This window comes from Choloepus didactylus, chromosome 19 (assembly GCF_015220235.1).
Source record: "Choloepus didactylus isolate mChoDid1 chromosome 19, mChoDid1.pri, whole genome shotgun sequence".
Taxonomy (NCBI): domain Eukaryota; kingdom Metazoa; phylum Chordata; class Mammalia; order Pilosa; family Megalonychidae; genus Choloepus; species Choloepus didactylus.
The window spans coordinates 6,391,476-6,412,071 of record NC_051325.1 but is presented as its reverse complement, the minus strand read 5'-3'; the positions used below and the strand labels follow the sequence as shown (position 1 = coordinate 6,412,071).

The following is a 20,596-nucleotide window of genomic DNA, read 5'->3' as shown; positions in this document are numbered from 1 at the left end:
AAATCATTTTGGGTAGAATTGACATCGTAATGATATTTAGCCCTCCAGTTCAGGAACACAGAATGTCCTTCCACTTATTTAGGTGTTCTTTGATTACTTTTAACAAAGTTTTGCAATTTTCTGTGTACAGGTCATTTACATCCTTGGTTAAATTTATTCCCAGATATTTGATTCTTTTAGTTGCTATTTTAATGCAATGTTTTCTTGATTCCCTCCTCAACCTGCTTAATACTAGTGTATACAAACACTACTGATTTTTCCATATTGTTATTGTACCCTGACACTTTGCTGAATTAATTTCTTATTTCTGGTAGCTTTCTTGTTGACTTTTGGGAGTTTCTTTATATAAGATCATGTCAAGTGCAAACAGTGGAAATTTTACTTCTCCCATTCCAATTTGCATGCCTTGTATTTGTTTTTCTTGCCTAATTGCTCTGGCCAAATTTCCACTACTATGTTGAGTAAAAGTGGTGACAGTGCAGTGGTTGTCCTTGTTTTGTATCAGATCTTACAGGGAAAGATTTCTGTCTTTCACTATTGAGTAAGATGTCACCTGTGGGTTTTTCGTATGTGCCCTTTATCATGTTGAGGAAGTTGTCTTCTCAATTATCTAAGAGTTTCTATCCAGCGAGTCTGCTGAAATGGAATATTGAGCAACAATGAGAAGGAGTGAAGCTGAGAGACATGTAATGAGGTGAACGGATCCTGTAGACAGCAATTTGAGTGAAGTATGCCAGAAAAAAAGGAAAACAGTATAATGCTTCACCAATATGGGCAAACTACAATGTGCAAACTCAGAATTGAGTCTTAGAGCCCAGAGTTTCAGTGGAATGATTATTGTAATGGTCCCTAGATTGTAAGCTCTTACAGCAGTCACATCTATTCCTGAACTGTAATGGCTGTCTCCAAACTCTGAGATGCTGATCCCCTTGGGTATAACTTGATTGGTCTGTGGAATGTTGGGTATCTGTGTGACCCCTGAAACTCAGAGCTAGAGCTCAGCAGATATGAATGTCAGTATTAGTACATACAGCAACTGTTAAAAGAGAAAAAGCTGAAAAAGCCCCCAGATTTCAATTAGAGATATGAATGAAGCAGATCTGGGTAACCCTGGGGCAAATTGTACCAAAGGGTAAAGGTTGAAACTGACTGTGTCTTGAAACTTCAACTTCCATGTGAGAGCAAGGGAAGAGATACTTTTCTGGCACAGGATCTATATTTTCTAAACATTATAACCTCTACAGTCTGTTTGTTTAAGCACCATAATTACATGGAACTTTGATCAGTAATTTAGATCTGGTAGGTTTGTATTTGTTAGCATGAAATAATAACACATTCCAAAATAATTTGGGCAGAGAATAAAAATATATAGGCAGGTCCCTCCTGAGGGACAGGGAGAAAATGCAGAAGTGTTGAATTTCCTCACCTGGATTGTTGCTGATGTTCTCACTGACATTGAGCACTGAAGGTTTGGGACGCCATGCGCCTTACTTTGGGACTTGCCCTTATGAAGCATGTTAGTCCAAAGGAGAGGCTAAACCTGCTTATAATTGTGCTTAAGTGTCTCCCCCTGAGTGCCTCTTTGTTGCTCAGATGTGGTCCTCTCTCTCTAGCTTAACCAACTCAGCAGGTGATCTCACTTCCCTCCCCACTATGTGGGACCTGACTCCCGTGGGTGTAAATCTCCCTGGCAATGCAGGATGTGACTCCTCGGTATGAATCTGGACCTGGCATCATGGGATTGAGAACATTTTCTTGACAAAAAGGGGGATGTGAAATGAAACAAAAGAAAGCTTCAGTGTCTGAGAGAATTCACATGGGGTTGAGAGGTCACTCTCGTGGACATTCTTATGCACTATATAGATAACCCTTTTTAGGTTTTAATATATTGAAATAGCTGGAAATAAATATCTGAAACTACCAAACTGCAACCCAGTAGCCTTGACTCTTCAAGTTGATTCTATAACAACGTAGCTTACAAGGGGTGACACTGTGTTTGTGAAAACCTTGTGGATAACACTCCTTTTATCCAGTGTATGGATGGTTGAGTAGAAAAACGGGGACAAAAACTGAATGAAAAAGAGGGTGGGATGTGGGGGATGATGTGGATGATCTTTTTTACTTTTATATATGGTTGTATTATGAACAGTTGATTGTACACCATGGATGACTGTATCTCAATAAAACTGAATTAAATTAAAAAAAGAAAGTATGCTGGATTTTGTCAAATGCCTTTACTGTGTCAACTGAAATGATCATGACTTTTTCCCTTGTGTCTAGATGTTCTATTGATTAGAGTGGTGTATTGAAGTGTCCAAATATTACTGTAGAGGTGCCTATTTCTCCCTTCAGTTTTGCCAGTGTTTGCCTCATGTATTTTGGAGAACTGTTTTTGGGCACATATATATTTGTGAGTTTTTTATTCTTGGTGGATTGCCTCTTTTATTAACCTATAGTATTCTGTGTTTCTTGTAACAGCTTTTAATTGAAAGTCCATTTTGTCTGATATTAGTATAGCTACCCCAGTTCTTTTTGGTTATTATTTGCATAGACTAACTTTCTCCATCCTTTCCCTTTTCAACCTGTTTGTGTCTCCGAGTCTGAGTCTCTTGTAAACAACATGTAGCTGCATAATGCTCTTTTTTGTCATATCCTTCTGCCAACATGTATCTATTGTTGGGGAATTTAATCTTTTAACATTCAGTGTTATTACTCTGAATGCACTACTTAGTTCAGCTATTTTGTACACTTGTTTTTATATGTGAAATCTTTTGTTGTCTCTCTTCTGCTTTATTGCAACATCCTTTTCTGTATAGTTTATCTTTGTGATGTATTTGACTCATCCCTCTCTCATTTCTGTTTCTGTATTGTTTAAAATACTTTCTTTATAGTTACCCTGTGATTTATATTACACAACCTCCATCTATAATCTACTAGTCTGAAAAGATACTAATTTAGCTTCATTAGCATGCACATTCTCTGCTCCCATATACCTCTTTTTCTCCTCTTTATTTATTATTATTACTATAATTTTTTCCACTTTACCACTTTATATCTTGCATATTCATTTTAAGGAAATATATCTTTTTCTTGTTCAGTTGTATTCTGACTCTTCTAAGAATTAAAGAATAGATTTCTATTTTGAGGAGACAGTACTATTATTGGGTTTTACATTTACCCGTTAAGTTACCCTTACTAAAGATGTTCATTTCTTCACACTACTCCAAGCCACTCTCTCTTTGTCTTTGCCTTTCAGCCTGCAGAACTCTGTTTAGTATTTCTTGTAAGGCAGTTCTTTTGTTGATGAATTCTCTCAGTTCCTGTTTATCTGTGAATATTTTAAACTCTCCCTCATTTTAGAGGACAGTTTTTCCAGATAAAGAATTTTGGACAGGCAGTTTTTCTCTTTCAGTATATTAAAGATATGATACCATTGCCTTCTTGCCTCCACAGTTTTGATGAGAAATTGGAACTTAGTCTTGCTGGGATTCCTTGTATGTTCTGAATTGCTTTTTTTTTTTTGCTGTTTTTAGAATTCTCTTTTTAATCTATGGTATTTGACATTCTGTTTGGTATGTGTCCCACAGTAGGTTCATTGGGATGTATTCTGTCTGAATTATGTTGCACTTCTTGGGCAAGTATATGTGTGTCTTTCATAAGAATTGGGAAATTTTCAGCAATTATTACCTCAAATATTCTTTCTGCCCCTTTTCTCTTCTTTTCTCCTTTTGGACCATCCATGGCAAATATATTTCTATGCTTCAGGCTGTCACTCAATTCACAGAGACAGTGCTCATTTATTTTTCTATTCTTTTCTCTACCTGTTTTTCTCATCCTATGATTTTGTTTGTCCTGTCTTCTAATTTGCTGATTCTCTCCTCTGCCTGTTGAAATCTGCTGTTGTATTCCTCTAGGGTGTTTTAATCTGTAGTATTTTGCTTTTTATTCCATAATTTCTGTTGGAATACTTTTTATGTTTTTAAAATCTTCTTCAGGATCTCACATTGTCTTCCTAATGTCCTTTATCTCTTTGTGCATGTTTTCCTTCATCTCCTTGAATTGATTAAGGAGATTTGTTTGATCATCTTTGGTTAGTCTTCTATCTTATGAGTGTCTTCTGACATTTTCACTTATTCTTTTGACTGTGCCATGTCTTTCTGTTCACTAATATGACCTGTAATTTTCTGATGATATCTAGGCATCTGATCATCTTGAAGAATTAACTCTGTAGGTTCGCTTCTCCCTCTTACCTAGGATTTTATTATTGATTGGCTTTACGTTAAGACTCTTCTTTGACTGTTGGATTAACTTATTCCAGACCTTTAAAATGCCCCATGTTTACCTGTTCAGGTTTTCTCAGTTCTTCCTCATCTGATTCTTGTCCTGGAATGTGGTAAGATATTTAATATTGCAGTTTTTGCCTAATTGTTTCACCTCCAGGAGAGAGCCTCCTTTCCTCTCTCCTGCTCTGTGAATCCTGATCTGTTCTCTTTGTTTTTGTTCAGACTTTTCTCCCAGCTCCTCTGAGTTGTTTAAATTCTCTGCCTTAGTCTGAGTCTTACAGTCTTCAGTTCTGGACCTGCCCTTTCTTACAGCAATTCAGTTTAACACTCTTTTTTTCTCTGATTGTTTTCTTTCCCTGGTTTCTTCCCCTTTAGGGAATCCTGCCCTGGGGGCCAGGTGGGGCAAATCCAGAAGTGTGAGCCAGTTCAGAAAAGTCTGTTTTGCCTTTAGTGGTCCTGCTGACTGCAGCTGAGTTGTGTGAGGGCACAAAAGTTCTTGCCAGCATTTCTGTGATTGTGTCTCCCCTCCCACCTGCAGTCCCTTGTTTTATATAGCACTGCTCAGTGACTTCTGTTCCCCCTGGGTGTCTGTGGGCTTAGGTCCTTGTGCCTGGATATGTGCAGACTTCCAAGTTCTAACTCGCTTCTGTGAGTTGCTCCCCAATCTTCATGCATGGGTTTGAGTGTTGTTTATATGCAGATTTTTGGGCTCCTTTCTGTGCATTCCTCCTTTTATGGATATTTCCCTTCAATTTTTAGCTTCTCTAGCAGCCATGAATTCTACTGTATGACTCTGCTAGACAATAAGACTTCCATTTTCTGCTGTAGTTCTTGTTGCACCATGCTGTGTAGACATGTTCTTCAAGGGAAGAGTCCTCTCTAGTGTCTACCTGCTATGGGTCATACTCCAATGCCCTCAAATATTTGTTTATTATTGTTTTCTGGAGTTTATAATTGCTATCTGACAAAGGGCTAGCCTGATACAAGCTACACCAGCATTACTGGAATCAGACTACTTTCTCTCATGCTGTTTTTCATTTTCATTTTCTGGTGACTAATGAGATTTAGAATTCTTTTTATATCTTTAATGGCTGCTTGGATATCTCTTGTGAAATACTCTTTCAATTGTCTTGCCCATTTTCTTATTGATGTGTTAGGTTTCTCTAGTTGATTTGTATAAGTTCTGCATATAATTTTGGTTATAATTTTCCCTGTTATAGTGTGTTTATAAGGAAAATTGTGAAAGACTTTGAAATGGACAAAACACTGATGGGTGTCTTCAATGGAATACAAGGCATTTTTTTTGCTTGCTCTCCAGATGATCTGATTCTACGGGAGTCCACACTATTCATTGTCTTCAAGCTATGATTTACAACTCTATATGTTACAGATAATTTATAGGAATGCAAGTTCTGTTCCTTGGAAAGACAATTGTTTTCTCCTGTCCTCCCATGGAAAAAGCTAGTTTCTTACATCTATTTATAAATTCATTTTAGCATGCCTGATTCAACTATGTAATTATAGTTCTTTGTATTCTATTCTGAACTGGTTGTAACCTCTTATCAGTGTCAAATGAGAAAAACAAAGCCTCAAGACAACAAAGGCATTTATTTGGGGTCTTAGAATTTCAATTCACAGAGCACAGATTCAGGTAGCACCCTAAGTCATGGCCCATCTTTGCATTTCCAGGTAAGGGTTTTCAAAGGAAAAGGTTTGAGAAGTTATTTATGGTTCATGAATATTGGGGTACCCCATTTGTCCTTCAGATTACTAGTTTACTGAGTTCTTTATTTTATATCTTGTTTGTGGTGCCTGGATGCCCTTGGGGTTTTGAGGAACATTATTGCTTGAGGATGTGCATACTTTGGCAGTTTGTGCTATCTGGCTGAGAGCTGCAAAAGAGTACCTCAAGAATAACTTCCTGACTCCATTTTAAATCTCCTAGCCTTACTAATTCTAGTTTGCTTCATTTCATTTTATATTAGTTAAGTAAAAGCTTGGAAATGTGATTATTATATATCTATATGAGAGTCAACATTATACCACTTAGCAATTATCATCTAATGTATCACAAATATCTTCTCCCACATGGCCTCACCCAACCTCAGTGTCCAGGGAGTTTAGTTGTCTGTGTCCCAGAAGGACAGGAATCCAGGATTGATGAGCATAATTGAGTTTGACCACACACTGCCTCCTTGGCACTCCCTCAAGAAAACTTTCCCTGCTATTGTTATATGACTTTATCGCCCCACTACTTTTTTTTTTCCAATTAAATTCAGTTTTATTGAAATACACCCACACACCATACAATCATCCATGGTATACAATCCACTGTCCACAGTATGATAACATAGTTATGCGTTCATCACCACAATCTCTCTCTGAACATTTTCCTCACATCAGAAAGAACCAGAACAAGAATAAAAAATAAAAGTGAAAAAAGAACACCCAAATCATCCCCCCATCCCACCCCATTTGTCCTTTAGTTTTTATCCCCATTTTTCTACTCATCCATACACTAGATAAAGGGGGTGTGATCCACAAGCTCTTCACCATTACACTGTCACCCCTTGTAATCTACATTATTATATAATTGTCTTCAGGAGTCCAGACTGCTGGGTTGGAGTTTAGTAGTTTCAGGTGTTTACTTCTAGCTATTGCAATACATTAAAGCCTAAGAGGTGTTATCTATATAGTGCATAAGAATGTCCACCAGAGTGACCTCTCGACTCCATTTGGAATCTCTCAGCCACTGAAACTATTTCGTCTCATTTTGCATCCCCCTTTTGGTCAAGAAGATACTCTCAGTCCCATGATGCCGGGTCCACATTCATCCCCGGGAGTCATACTCTGCGTTGCCAGGGAGATTTACAACCCTGGGAGTCGGGTCCCACGTAGAGGGGAGGGCAGCGAGTTCACCTGTCGAGATGGCTCAGTTAGAGAGAGAGAGGGCCACATCTGAGCAACAAAGAGGTACTCAGGGGGAGACTCTTAGGCACCATTACATGCAAGTTTAGACTCTCCTTTGTGGTAATGAGCTTCGTAAGTCACCCCACTACTTTTCATTCATAGTAGTTGTCACAGTTGTACTTAAATAATAATTTGTGAAATTATGTACTCAGTGTTTGTTTCTGCTTCTGGAATCAAAATTCTTCAGGGCAGAAGCCCTATTGGTCTTGTTTTCCACAATTTGCCAAGTGTCCATTTGGTAAATACTTGTTGAATAAATGAATGGATAGAATATTCACAGAAATTCCAAGTTGGCCTCTGCCCTTCCAAACATTTCTGAGACCTTATTAGAGCATGAAGTTTCAACAACTGGTTTGAGTTCCTGCTGTAAGGGGATGCTCTTCCCTTGAGGGTAGGAATCAGATCAGGATGACTTTCTGGAATCACTTTAAGAGGCTGTATAGAGAAGAAAGAACATGAACTTTAGGGCCAGAAGACATGAGTTCAGTTTCTACCCAGAAGCAGGGAGATGCAGCTTCCCTAAAGCCTTGATTTCTTCATCAGTAAAGCTGAGGCAGTGACACCTGCCTCTCAGGGGTGCTGTGAATTCACAGTGAAAGTCTCTGAAAACTCTGAAAAGTCAAAACACTGTATCCACATCATATGTGACTATTATTATATTTTGGTAGATATTTTAATCTACTTCATTAGTGGACATGCAATTTAATGGTGGTGTATCATTCAGTTTTGCTAGGATATACTGTGATATCAAATAACCCCTGTTTTAGTTTCCTGGGATGTTCAAGCAAATACAATGCAATGCATTGTTTTAAACAATGGTAATTTATTAACTCATGGTTTTGAAACTAGGAGAACATCTAAATCAAGGCAATTGAAGGTGATGCTATCCACTTGAAGACTGGAATTCAGGAGCTGGCTGCCAGTGGAAATAGGTCCTTGTTTCCTGTCACATGACAATGCACATGGTGGCCTTTCGTGGCCTCTTCCTTCTCTTCTGGGTTCCATTGAGATCCAGCTTCTTGTCTCCTGTGGCTTTCTTCTCTCTCCGTCTGAATTTCATTCTCTTATAATGGGCTCCAGTTACAGGATTAAGACTCATCCTGCTGGAGGTGGGCCACACCTTAACTGAACTAACCTCATCATAACATCCAATTTACAATGGGTTCACACCCACAGGAAGGGATTAGTTTTGAGAACATGTTTTCCTGGGTTATATACATCTAGAAACCACCACAACCCCCAAATGAAAAGGCATATAACATTATAGGTATCTTCTCTCTCATTTCAGTGTCTACTGCAGTTTGGGACTCTGCCTGGCTCTGCTACACCTGAATTTTTTATTCTGGAATCTAAGCTAAAGGAGGAGGTACACTCTGGAACATATTCCCAGGGAGGAGGAATAGAGCAATGATGGATCCACACAGTGGACACTCCTGTTGACATTCCTTTGGCCAAGGCTGATGACAGTGGGGTGGTGAGTATCTTTCTCCCACGGGGCAGCATGCTCTCAGCATGGGGTGGGGAGTGGGCAATGACCAGTGAGGACCAATATTAAGATCTACCATCAGGATGAGGATTTGAGAAGAGCTATTTCTCTGCGTAGTTCTTCACTGGACACCTGAGAGTCAGTGTGCCCAGTGGTCTTCTGCATTGTGCTCTTTGTATCCCCTGATACCATTGGGACCTTCACTTCATGTGGTTCCCCTGCCTTGCTGTGTCTAAGCCTCCTCCCTGTCCCAAGTCTCTTTTCTCTGGCATGACACTCTGTAAACTGCACATGAAAAGGAACCAGAGGATGGCAATGGAGAAGAAAGATCTCTAACCTCATCAGCAGTCTGTGTTTGGACCCCATTCTCCCACATGCTGATGGGTGACCTTGGTCATGTCAGTGACCTTCACTCATCTGCCCGTCCCCCAGCCTGCACCTGTGCCATGACCTGGGCTGGGTCCAGACAGAACATAAAGAAGAGATGAGAATGCCAGTGTCACATGGGCAGGGACTTGGAGTGACGGTTCACTTTGTCATCCCAGCCCTGGAGAGCAGGGTTTGGGATCAGTCCACAGGAGATGACTCAGGAAGATGCTGTCCTCCCCTCCAGGAGCTCCTGGTATCTGGGGAGCATGCATGGCTATCAAGTGGAGAAGCACATTCACAGGATGAGAGAGAGCAAGGTCCATTCTGTTTGGTGGGTTGGGGGGATACTCATAGGGAAAAAAGACACATGAGCTAAAAAGAAAAGGGATTACCTCAGCTTGCTTGGAGTTCCCAGGTGAAGGGAACCACGTGTGGAAAGGCTTGGTGCATGAGGCAGCCTTATGATCCAGGAAATCAACACCCAGAAGTGGTTCTGTTGGTAATCAGCTGATGTATGTGTCTATGTGTGTTTCACTATGTGAGGACATGTATGACTGCAGAAGCCAGATGAATATGTGAGTCTGAGTGTGTTAGCATAACTGCCCAGTGTGGAGAAGGCATGTGAGCTTGTATGTGTCTGAGTGTGTCAATATGGCTGTCCTATACAGGACAAGCTTGCATGTGTTTGTGTGCCTGAAGATGTGTTGGTGTGACTGCCCTGTGCAGCAAGTGTGTGTGTCTGTGTTGAAGTTTGTATTGGTGCAGCAGGTATGTGTGTCTGTGTTTGTTTCTGAAAGTTTGTTGGTATGACTGTCCCTGTGCATTAGAGCTGTGTGTCTGTGTATGTCTGTTTGTTGGTGTGTCTACTCTATGCAGTAGGCATGTGTGTCTGTGTGTATCTGAGCATATGTTGGTGTGACTACTGTGTGTGGCAGGCCTGTGTGTGTCTGAGTGTGTGCTAGTGTGAGTGCTCTGTATGACAGTTGCATATGGCTGTGTGTGTCTGAATGGGTGTTGGTGTGACTGCTGTGTGTGGCAGGCATGTGTGTATGTGTGTATCTGAGCATGTATTTGTGTAACTGCCCTACATGGCAGGATGCATGTCTGCGTGTGTTGGAGTTTGTGTTGGGTTGGTGCAACTACCCTCTGAAGCCAGCGTGCATGTCTCTGTGCATCTGAGCGTGTTTTGGTGTGACATCTCTACAAGAAGTGTGTGTCTGTGTCTGTGCTTCAGCTGAGGTGTGCAACATAGAGGTCAGGAGGCCTGCCCAGGCACATGCTCTGGCACAGAGGCCATGGTTGGCTCAGGTGTGTCTGTATCTCTTTCTGGCCTGGTCTTGCGGCATCTACCTAAGGCTGTGATCATAGAAGGCAGCAGAGATCAGGTAGGGGGAAATTGGGGCCTGCTGGGTTCCCTGTTGGGGCTCTGGATTGCCTGGCTGGGTGCAGTCCTTGAGGATTCTGGGGGTCTTCCAGAGCCCAGCTTCACTGTACAGAGCTGAGACATCACTGGCTTAGTAGGCAGTGATGGTAGGTCCATCCCTGCTGGGTGGGGGGCTGCAAGGGAGATTAGGTGGTGAGAGCTCAGAGCCTGATGAAGGGGGAGGGGCAGATGCAGAGCCAGCCCTCAAAGCAGATGTGCCATGGGTGGAGCAGGGTCAGGAAGGGAGAGCTCTGGCATCAGAGGGTGAAGGGTCTCATGCAAGAGGGGGTGAGGAGGACAGATGGTGGGGGTGGGTGGGTCATGCAACTGCAGGAGGAGACGGGTATCAGGAGGACAGGGTGTAAGGAAGATGATGGCTGGGGAGTTGGTCAAGAAGACAGGAGGTGCTGAGAGGGGAGTGTATAAGGGGGAATGAGGAAGGGGCAGGGGAGTGAGGTGGGGTGGGAGTAGGGGGTCAGAGGATGGCACATCACAGAGAGCACACTGTGGTGACCCATATTCACAGAGGGTGGCCTCCAGGGCCTGAATGGTTTGTATACAGGGAGGCAGGGTGGGGCACTGACATTGATGGTGCCACAAGTGTTGGAGGAAGGTGGAACCAGATGGGAGACTTGGGAGCATGGCTATGGAAGATGGGAGGCTGTGGGAGGTGAGAGGATGGGAGGTGAGATGCTGCGGGGAAGCTACTGCATTGGTTTAGGGGATGGGGTGGAAGTGGTGGTCTAGAGGAAGATGGGGAACCCCATTAGCAAGAGGAGCTTATGGGTTAGAGGAGAAAGTGTGGGGAAACCTCAAGCTCTTGGCTTAGATACCATTGTGTGGTAGCCTGGAGGGGAAGCAGGTTTGGGAAGTCATCTGAGGCCTGCAGTGCCTGGAGGACAAGGCAGGTCCACACTAGCTGCAATTAGAGACATGAACCTGGCATGGGGACAGGTCAGGATGGGCCCTTACTCTGCCTCCAGCACTCCTTGCTGCCCCATGGCGCTGTGGAAATGGAGACTCTTATGGGGCTGAGTTGTGGACATTTCCGCAGGCAGCGTCTGAGATAGGACTCAGGGCCTTGGGGAAAATGTCCAGTTTCCCTAAGGGAACTTGGCACAGATGTGTGTATTCTAGGGGACCAGAGGACCAGATGCCCCCTCTGCCCACCCCCAGGCTCCCCTTGGCCCAAAGAGTCTCCCTGTCAGGGTCTGCAGGAAGCATCTTCTCCTTCCCCGGAGAGCTGGATGATCCTGCCCCTTCCCACCACAGCCCTCTCCACCCTGAGTGATGTGGCCCCTGAAACAGCCTGGGCTGAGCTGTGCACTCTCAGGACATTGGCAGTACCCACATTGAGCTGGGCAAAAGTAAGAGGGTGGCTTTGTAAAGCCACAGAGAAGATGCATGGCCATCTCTGATGTCCTGATGTCACTAGAAGTTGGAGTCTGCTGTGCTCCCATCATCATGGGATGGAGCTCGTGGGCATAAAGCCAGTTGCCAGCTGCTTGCTGCCTGTCTTCTGATTGGTCACTCTTTTTTCTGTGTGAGCCTCAGCAAAACCAAAGGACTCACCCTAAGTCCCTCTGCACCTCTTCCCCACAGCTCCTGCAGCACCAAATCTTGATAATTCAAAGACCACTCTTGGGCACAAATTGCCTGTTCAAACCAGCCAAGCCTAAGGGTCCCTGGTGCTCACCATCCAGCAGGCATCAGCTATGAGTCGAAACAGTGGGATCTGTTCTGTGGTGAGGACCCTGAGTGCTTGTCTGTCCCTGTTCCTGCTCCCTGGGCACTCTGGGCCTGGGCCTCTGGGGACGCCCTGCCTGACCCTGTGTTTTTGATGAAGCTCCCATGCAGCTGCTGGAGTGATACTGCTATAGAAGCCCCACTGTGGCCCTGTCCTGCCAATAATTATCTCTGTCTGAGGCCCACAGGACATGTCAGCTCCTTTTTTTATGACTGTGGCCTGGATTCACCCAGTCTCCTGCCCCACCCGGCTTGCACTTTGTTGACCACTGGGGCCTGATACGTGCCCCCCTCTCACAGCAGGTGGCTTCTCAGTTCTGGCAATGCCAGTGCTCAATGCCCCTCCTGTACCCAGCCTCCACATGGCTCTGCCACCCAGGCCTTCCCTGCTGACCCCTAGGCCCCATGTGACCCCCTGCCCTTCCTCCTTGCCTGGACTTGGGAACTGAGGTCAGTGCTGCTGGGCCTGTCCCTGTGTGCTTGGGACACAGCTGGTTGAGGGTCCTTTGGGACTGCCCAGCTGAGGGCAGTGAGGCCTTCCTGGGGCCTCTTGCCCTGCCCACATTGTAGAGTAACCCCACAGGACAGCACGGTGCCTCCTAACTCGGGCTCCAGTTCTGCCGGGAGAAGGATGCCCCTGGAAGGCCCATCTAAACACCCTGAGGAGGGGATGGGGCCCAGGGGGCAGGGCCCTGTGGCAGGTCAAGCAGTGTGGCCAGTGCAGGCAGGAAGGGGTTGAGGGTGGGCAGAAGGGCCAGAAGATTCCAGAGACTGTACATTTGTGGGAGAAGTCCCTGGACTGATGATGTCGCCATGCTCTTCCCAACTGTGTTTTGCGATAGGCACGGAGTGTAGCAACATGGACAGACTAATAAATTTTATCATTTTAAAAGCTGGTTTATTGTCATTTTTAACAAAGTAGAAACATGCACATTACAGACAATGAATGGGCTTCAGAAAATTAAAGAGGAGAAAAAGATACCGAAACTGAATTTCTCATATTTCCTTTGAGCAATTTATCTCTACGAGTTCCCCTCTGCCATACTCCAAATCATCATCATTAATTGAGGCTCTATCCTTTTAGTGGGGTGCCCCCAGAGCATGTGGCTTGGCCCAAGTAGCCTCCTGAGGGCCTCCAGTACACAGAAGTGCTCCAGCTGCACAGAGCAGGGTGATTTTTCCTCTGGCCCTGTCTATGTGGCTCTCTTGCCCTGAGAAGCAATGAGACAAGCAACCTAGAGGCGTGCTGAGGCCCCTGGGACTGCGAATGGTACCAGAGCCCACAGCTGCCCAGTTCAGTCTCCCAAGGTAGGGCACTCTCTTCTGTTGTGTCTGAACCCCCACCGCATGCTCACTGACTGGAGGCCTGTGGTCCCCACTCTCCCAGCACTAGGGTCCAGAGACTCCCCTCTCCCCTCCTCTGTCCATGGGAGCCACTGAGGCTGCCTCTCACGTGACAACATCCTGCCTAGGCCCCTCCCAGGAGGCCCATCTGACTGTCACTGACTGGTCATCTGCCCTTCCTCAGTGACAGAGATGCCCACCCCTCACAGGCATCCCATCCTTGCACCTGCCTGGGCACCTGCTGATGCCACACAATTGCCAGCTCATGCCCTCATCCGCAGGGACTCCCCAGGTGGAGGGAAGGATAGATCTCTCACCCCTTCACTCCTGCCCACATTCTCCTCTGCAGGGATTCCCTGTGTAGAGGTGAAGACAAACTCCCACTGCCCACATCCTTGAGGACAGACCTTTGAAGCGAAGCTGTGGTTAATTATTGGGAGATGGCAGGATGTCCTGAGTCTGTCCTCTCACTCTCCCCAGCAGGCAGTCAGGAATGTCTGTCCATTTGTGTTGGATCCCACATCTGAGGTTACTTTGGGTATCCAGGGTGTGGTCTTTGCAGAGATCTCCGTGCTAAAAGAAGGTGCCAGAGCATGGAGGCTGGACAGCGGCTCAGCTGAGGTGAACCAGTGATTGGATGGAGGCTCCAGTGAGACTCTGTCTCAGGCCAGGTGTGCACTAAAGCTCCCAGGATGGAGTGTGGCCAGATGAGGGCCAGGAAGAAGGGAGATCTGCGAAGTGGACAGTGGCACCTCCCAGAGGCTGCCCTTCACAATGCGGTGTCCCCACCACAGCCTCTGTGGGAAACCCTTGCAACCTGGGTCATGGTGAAGGGTGGAGTCCCAGCTCCATTTCCTATGAAGTCCTGCCCTTTCCCTGATTGACAGCTGGACACTTGGCCCTATTCAGTGTGAATCTGCATGAGCTGGGCAGTGATGTGTCTGGGCCTGAGTTATTGGAACAGGGCCTGATGCTCCTGCTCTCAGTGCGTTGGGCCCCAGAAGTGCACATGGTTCTGTCTGCAACCCACCCTGTCCAGCACTTCTGGTTGCTGCTGTGCACATGTGCTTGGTTATGGGGGAACCAGCAGGTGTCCAGGCAGCTGAGGTCTGGGGTTAGAGTTTGCTGCCTTCAAAGTTCTCCAAAGGGATGTAGATGAGGCAGCAGTTCAGAGGGTGGCAGGGTCAGAAAGAGCAGGGTCAAAGGCCTATGGGGTCAGAGGGTGGCAAGATCAGGGGTCAATGAGGTCAGAGTTGAGAGGTACAGGTCTGGAGTGGGGGGTTTGAGCTGCAAGGGGCCAATGGCTTCTCTTCTGTGGGGTCCGAGGCCAGGACAGCACCTCCTCTATGTACAATCCCTGGATGCCAGAGCAGGAAGGGTGACCCTAGGCCCCCTGCCCAATCATGTTCCTGTAGTCGGGGATGATTGTCTGCTTCAGCTCCACCACTGAGGAGAAGATCCACTTCACCTGTGGGAAGACAGGTGGATGTGAGCATGTGGGGAAGGGCAGGCTCCCGTGGCTTCTGTGGTGCCCACATTCCCAGCCCCACTGTGCCACCACCCTTCTTTCTGCCAATTGCACCAGGGTTCTGGCTTACAGAGCCCTGGGCTGGTGGGGGTGGTTGGTGGAGCAGAGAGAGAGTTCCCAGGAAGAAACCCACCTTGAAGAGGGTGACGGTGGCACTGTAGCACACACTTAGCAGGAAGAGGGTGATGAAAATGGAGATGGTCGTCCACAGCCCATCCAGCTCCCCGTCCTGAGCCTCAGCACAACCTTCATCTGGCCACAGCTCTGCCCAGGAAATACGGGGGTCAGGGGGCTGTCCCAGCCACAGCCTCTGGGAGGGGCAGGTCCCTCTGAGAGTCGGGCAGGACAGGTTGGTGAGGGAGGAATGGGATGGAAATTCCAGGTGGAAGGGCCTGTGTGCCAGGATTGTCCTCCCATTTCTCTGCCCCATTCCCTCTGGGTCACGTTGGGGTACTCTGTCTGGGCCTCTCAGGGAAGTGCTGTGATCCCTTCCAGGATGAGAGGCATCATCCTTATCACCATCCCACTCTTCCAGCCTGGCACCCACTTGCTCAAGATAGTGCCCGGTGGTCAGCTGTGGGACCTGCTCCCTGCCATCCACCTGGGCCTTGGGGCTGCAGAGGCAGTGTAAGGAGCCCAAAGGAAATGAGGCCACCCCAAGCCCTCTGCACCCTCCTTGGGTCATCTGGCTGCAGAGAAGAACAGGGCTAAGGAGAGGCCCCCAGTGTTAGGGACAATGATGAGGGTGGATGAATGAGTGGGGTTTCCTGGAGTGTGACTGTCAACATGTGGGAGTGTGAGCATGTGAGAGTGTCAGCATGTGATTGTGTGAACATGTGAACATGTATATGTGTGTGGGTATGTAGGCATATGAGTGTGTGAGCATGTGAGCATGTGAGTGTGTGGGGGTGGGAGTGTATGAGCATGTGAGTGAAAGAAAATGTGAGTGTATGAGAATGTGGCTGTGCAAGCATGTCAGCCTGGAGCTTGTGGGAGTGGGTGCATGTGGGTGTATGAGTGTGGGAGTGTAAGCACATGAGAGTGGGATCATGTGAGTGTTGAGTGTATGAGTTTGTGAGGGTGTGAGCATGTTGGAGCATGGGAGTGTGAGCATATGAGTGTGTGATCATGTGGAAGTGTGAGCATGTCAGCTTGTGAGCATGTGGGAATGGGAGCATGGGGGAGTGGGAGTATGTGAGCCTGCAAGTGTGTGATCCTGTGAGTGTAGGGGAGTGGCTGAATGCATGGGCACATGAGTGTGGGAGAGTGTGAGTGTGTGAGCATGTGGGAGGCTGGCGGCTGTGCCAGAAGAGGCCTTTGCCATCACAGGAGCATGAGGGAATGCACGAAGCACCTGCCTTAGCCCCCATGTCAGTCCCTCCTTGAGGAAGTGTGGAGGGTGTGGGTTTCCCATGTCTGCACGTGAGAGGAGGCCACGTCTGAGCTGGTCAGTGAGTGGATGAGCAGTGAGCTGCCCGCTGGGCACTGGTGCCAGGTCTGGTGGACATCAGGGGTCCAGCTGGTGCCTGCAGGTGCACATGGATGGGCACTTGCACTGAATACCTGTGGGAGGCCCAGGTGTGTTAGGTGTGATGTGCATGCATGTGGAAAGGTAGCAATGGGGGCTGAGGGCTGCTCATCAGAGACGCTTGTTTCCAAAGTGTCTGGGCTCAGTGTGCATGTGGTGGCCGGTATGGGGCCCACCCTGGGGCAGATGGGCCCACCTGCCTCTGCCTCTTTGGAGCACTGGGGTGAGGGTCCCCATGCATGTGTCTCCCTGACACTCCATAAGGATGGAGGCCACGGACAACCCATTTCCTCCTGAACTTGCCATGTGGGATCCTGGTGGAAAAGGCACATCCATTGGCCCTAGCAGTTCTCACAAGAAAATCCAAAGTAACCAGGGGAGCTCCTGGACAGGGACCTTGGGACAAATGACAGGCCACATTACCCACTGTACAGGCATGTACAGAGGCATGCTATGACTTCATTGTACTTGGGAGATGCCTCCACCTATTCCCTTTTCCCATGCCTGAGCTCCTAGTAGCTGTTGTCTAGAGGGAGGGCACAGAAGAGAGACCACCTCTTCCCTGCTGTGGCAACACCTGCACGGAGCTCCCTCCAGGTGGCCAGTGCAGATTCACGTGCCCCCTGGGATCTGGCCCAGGATCCGTGCTCTCTCCCTAACAGTGAGGACAGAGGCTTCCTCAGGAGCAGCCTCCGAAAGAACCATGCCAGTCTCGCAGAATCCCAGGGCAGTGCTGGGTGCTTTATTTCCATGCTGGGGTGCCTGGGAGGTATTTACAGGGGGGCTGGGGAGGGGTGCTCACTGGTCACACTCATTTACCGGGAGACTGGGAGACGGTCTTCTGTGTGTAGTGGTTGTGCAGGGCCTCGTGCATCACGACACACGAAAACACACTGCTTCCTGGCCACTTGCTGCGGTCTATGCTTAACTTGCTGTAGAGGAAGAAGGTTCCATCCTCCTCCTCCTGGGGCGGGGTGGACACGAAATTGCTCTCGGGTAACGGCTGCCCATTGCTCTGCCATGCAACATCAATTTCATTGGGATAGAAGCCCTTCACCAGGCAGGTGAGGCTGAGTACTTTCTTGGACAGCTCCTCTGGGTGTGGGCCAAAGGCGTAGACCTGCGGCTCCTGGGGCTGCCCTGTGGGGACAGAAGACCACACGGGCAGTCAGGGCAGGGGGCTGGCCTGAGCTGTGCAGACCACAGGGGCCAGGGAAGGGTGGAGGTCCTGCTGAGGGTGCTCCTCAGCCTGGCTGATGGCCCTCACTCACCCGGGGCTTTGGAGATGCTCTGCTCTACGGGAGATGGGAGGGCTTTGTTGTTGACCTTGCATTTGAAGACCTTCCCCTTCAGCCAGTCCTGGTGCCCGATGGGCAGCACACTGACCACGCGGTAGGTGCTGTTGAATTGCTCCTGCCGCTCCCCCGTCTTGGCTGTGTGCATCTCCACACCGTCCACGTACCAGTTGAATGTCACCTCGGGTTCCTCCTGGCTCACGTCCACAACCAGGCAAGTGACCTCAGGGTTGCGGGAGATCATGAAAATGTCCTTGGGCTTCGGGGGGAAGATGAAAACTGATGGTCCCACAGAGACTGGGGTGGGAGAGAAAGGAAGGTGAGTTGGTACCTGGAATGGGCGGAGTGGATCCTCCTGCTCCCCCATGGTTGGCAAGGCCTGGGTGGCATCTTACCTTGGCAAGGTTGGGGTGATGGTACAGTGTCCTTTGGTTTCACTGCAGAGAGAGCAGACTGGGGTTACCAGAGTCTGGGAGGAGAGGAATCAACCAGACAGGGCCATGGGGAGGTTCTGGCCTTTGGGGTGGGTTTAGATCAATGTCCATGTGCCCAGGACCTGGGTCAGGGACATCCAACCTGTGTCTGCCCTGGGCCTGGGGGCAGTGCCCAGAGAACCCCCTCACTGACCTTGTGGGTGGGGGTCAGGCAGAGGCTTTCATGGGGAGGAGACAGGTTCCTCCTTGGCCACCCTGGGCTGGGGTCCCAGCTGTCCCATTCCCTTGGCTCATCCCTGATAGGTGGCCAACCCAGGGCTGACCCTTAGCCTGTCTTGCAGAGCACCCCAGGCTGTGGGCAAGGGCCTGTGCTGCCTGTCCATGTTCTCACCGATCTTGTCCACCTTGGTGCTGCTGGCCGGGTGGTATACATTGCAAGTGTAGGTCTTGCTCTTTAGGGTGCTGCCGGGCACAGTCACGAGGCTGCTGCTGGAGTAGAAGCCCGAGGATAGCAGGGTACTCGGGAAGGTTTGGACGCCACTGGTCAAGGCACCTGAGTTCCACTGCACTGACACGGGCTCAGGGAAGTAGCCTGTGACCAGACATGCCAGGGCCACCGTGGCATCAAGCTTCTCCTTGCAGCTGGGGGCCAGAGGGTAAACTGATGGGGCTGTGGTGGCAGCTGGAAGAGAGGAGGTGCTGGTGTGAGGGCAGAGCCTGACCCGCCTGGCACCGAGGCCCCGAGACCCTTCCATTCTCAGTTCCTCCTGGCCCTTGCCCTGTTGGGACTGATGGGCAGCGGGTGCAGACCAAGCTGGCCCCAGCCGCTTCCACCTCAGCCCCCAACACTTCCTGGAGAACCCCAGGACAGGCACAGGCCCATGGCACCTCAGCAGAAAGTCCCCTGCTAATTGATGTGCTTCCTGGAGCCTTGGGCCTCTGCCACCTGCAGTCAGCTTAGCTCCAGAGCCCTCCAGGATCTTATTTTCACTCTGCTCATCAGACCACCTTGTCCTCAGCCAGGACCCTGCTGCTGTCCCCAACCCCCAAACCAGGTTCTCTGGCTCTTCAAAGCCTGGGCCTACTGGTCCCTCATTGGGACCCCCCCCCACCCCAGCACCATTTCCTGTGGCCCACATATACCTCCGCCCTGAGCCCCCACACTGCCCTTCACCCGCCCAGCTCTTGGGCACACCCTGGTCTTCTGCCCAGTTCCTTGCTCCTCACAAAGACTCATCCACATGTGGTGAGTCCTTCCTGAGCTCAGCCCCCAGCCCCCACCTGCCTGCCCCCTCCCCCACCTCACAGCTCAGCACACCCCTCAGCTCACGTAGGAGCCCTGCACCTACCTTGGACCCCACCTTTGCCCTGCAATGGCCAGCACGTCTGGGTCCCAGGAAGCCCTTCCCTTCCCTTGGACTGGAGGGGGTCAAAGTGCATCTCCTGCCCAAAGCACTTAGGCTCTGGAAACTCATGCCCACTCCTTGCCTGGCCTTATGCCCTCCAGCCCATTTCCCCTTCAGTTTCTCTGCTCCTGAGCCCTGTCCTGGCCCTCTTGCCCTCAAGCACCATTTCTCTGTGCAGCTCTTACCTGCCCCATTGTCCCCTCTGCCGTGAGCTCTGCCAGGCCCTCCTGCCCCTTCCATTTGCCATCACAGCTGGCCCTCAGCCTGGCACCTCGGCTGGCTCACATCGCCCTCCTCTCTACTTGGGATTCTTACCTCAGCCTGCCTTGGCATTGGCTCCTTGCCCCAGCTCAGGGCTTTATTTTGTTCAGCCACCTCCCCCTTGTCCCCGGAGCCCCTGGTCCTTGGTAGCCCTCTTCCCCTCCTGCCCTCCCATCCCTCCCTGCTCACCTGCCCCTGCTCTGCCTGCCCTGTCTGAGCTGCATCCCCAAGGCTGACGTCCTCCCTCACTGTATCCTCTGCAGTTAACCTCCCCAACTCCCAGTTCCTGGTCCACCTGTCCATCCTGCCCCTTGTTCCTGGTCTCTACATGCTGAGACTTGAGGCCCTGCCCTCAAAGGCTCCTGGCCTTGCCCAACTAGAACCACTATTCTTGCTTCCCCTGTCCCGGTAGCCCCTGAGACTCAGGGCAGAGTCAGCCTCCTCTCCAGGGAAGCAGCTTGCCTGGGGCCCTCAGCACTGACCATGGGGAACCTCCTGTCCCTGAGCTCCTCCAGGACCCCTG

General features: G+C 48.9%; 1 protein-coding gene, 1 long non-coding RNA gene and 1 gene segment (V, D, J or C); 1 reads left to right on the top strand and 2 right to left on the bottom strand.

Moving 5' to 3' along the window:
- LOC119515712 overlaps positions 1-8,710 on the top strand; it is a 39,798-nt gene extending 31,088 nt beyond the window's left edge. The window contains exon 3 of the long non-coding RNA XR_005213128.1: positions 8,542-8,710. This is a non-coding gene — a long non-coding RNA (uncharacterized LOC119515712). The remainder of the gene's footprint in view (positions 1-8,541) is intronic.
- A 4,443-nt stretch (positions 8,711-13,153) lies between these two features.
- LOC119515707 lies at positions 13,154-16,369 on the bottom strand. The gene is made up of 2 exons (XM_037811834.1): positions 15,283-16,369; positions 13,154-15,089 (listed from the first exon to the last, which is right to left on the bottom strand). The coding sequence occupies exons 1-2, from the start codon at positions 15,832-15,834 to the stop codon at positions 15,006-15,008; spliced, it is 636 nt and encodes a 211-aa protein (XP_037667762.1). The 5' UTR covers positions 15,835-16,369; the 3' UTR covers positions 13,154-15,005.
- Positions 16,370-17,389: 1,020 nt separating this feature from the next.
- Positions 17,390-20,067, bottom strand: LOC119515705. The segment is given in 5 exon segments: positions 17,390-17,817; positions 17,949-18,269; positions 18,368-18,409; positions 18,798-19,088; positions 19,998-20,067. Coding segments are annotated over 5 exon segments (1,038 nt in total).
- Positions 20,068-20,596: the final 529 nt, after the last annotated feature.

Bases quoted from the DNA above. Each gene is read 5' to 3' on its own strand.
- LOC119515707 (XM_037811834.1), bottom strand. From the start codon at position 15,834: ATGACCCAAGGAGGGTGCAGAGGGCTTGGGGTGGCCTCATTTCCTTTG. The intron at 15,090-15,282 runs GTGGGTTTCTTC...GTCTTCCCACAG, and splicing joins CCACCGTCACCCTCTTCAAG to GTGAAGTGGATCTTCTCCTC.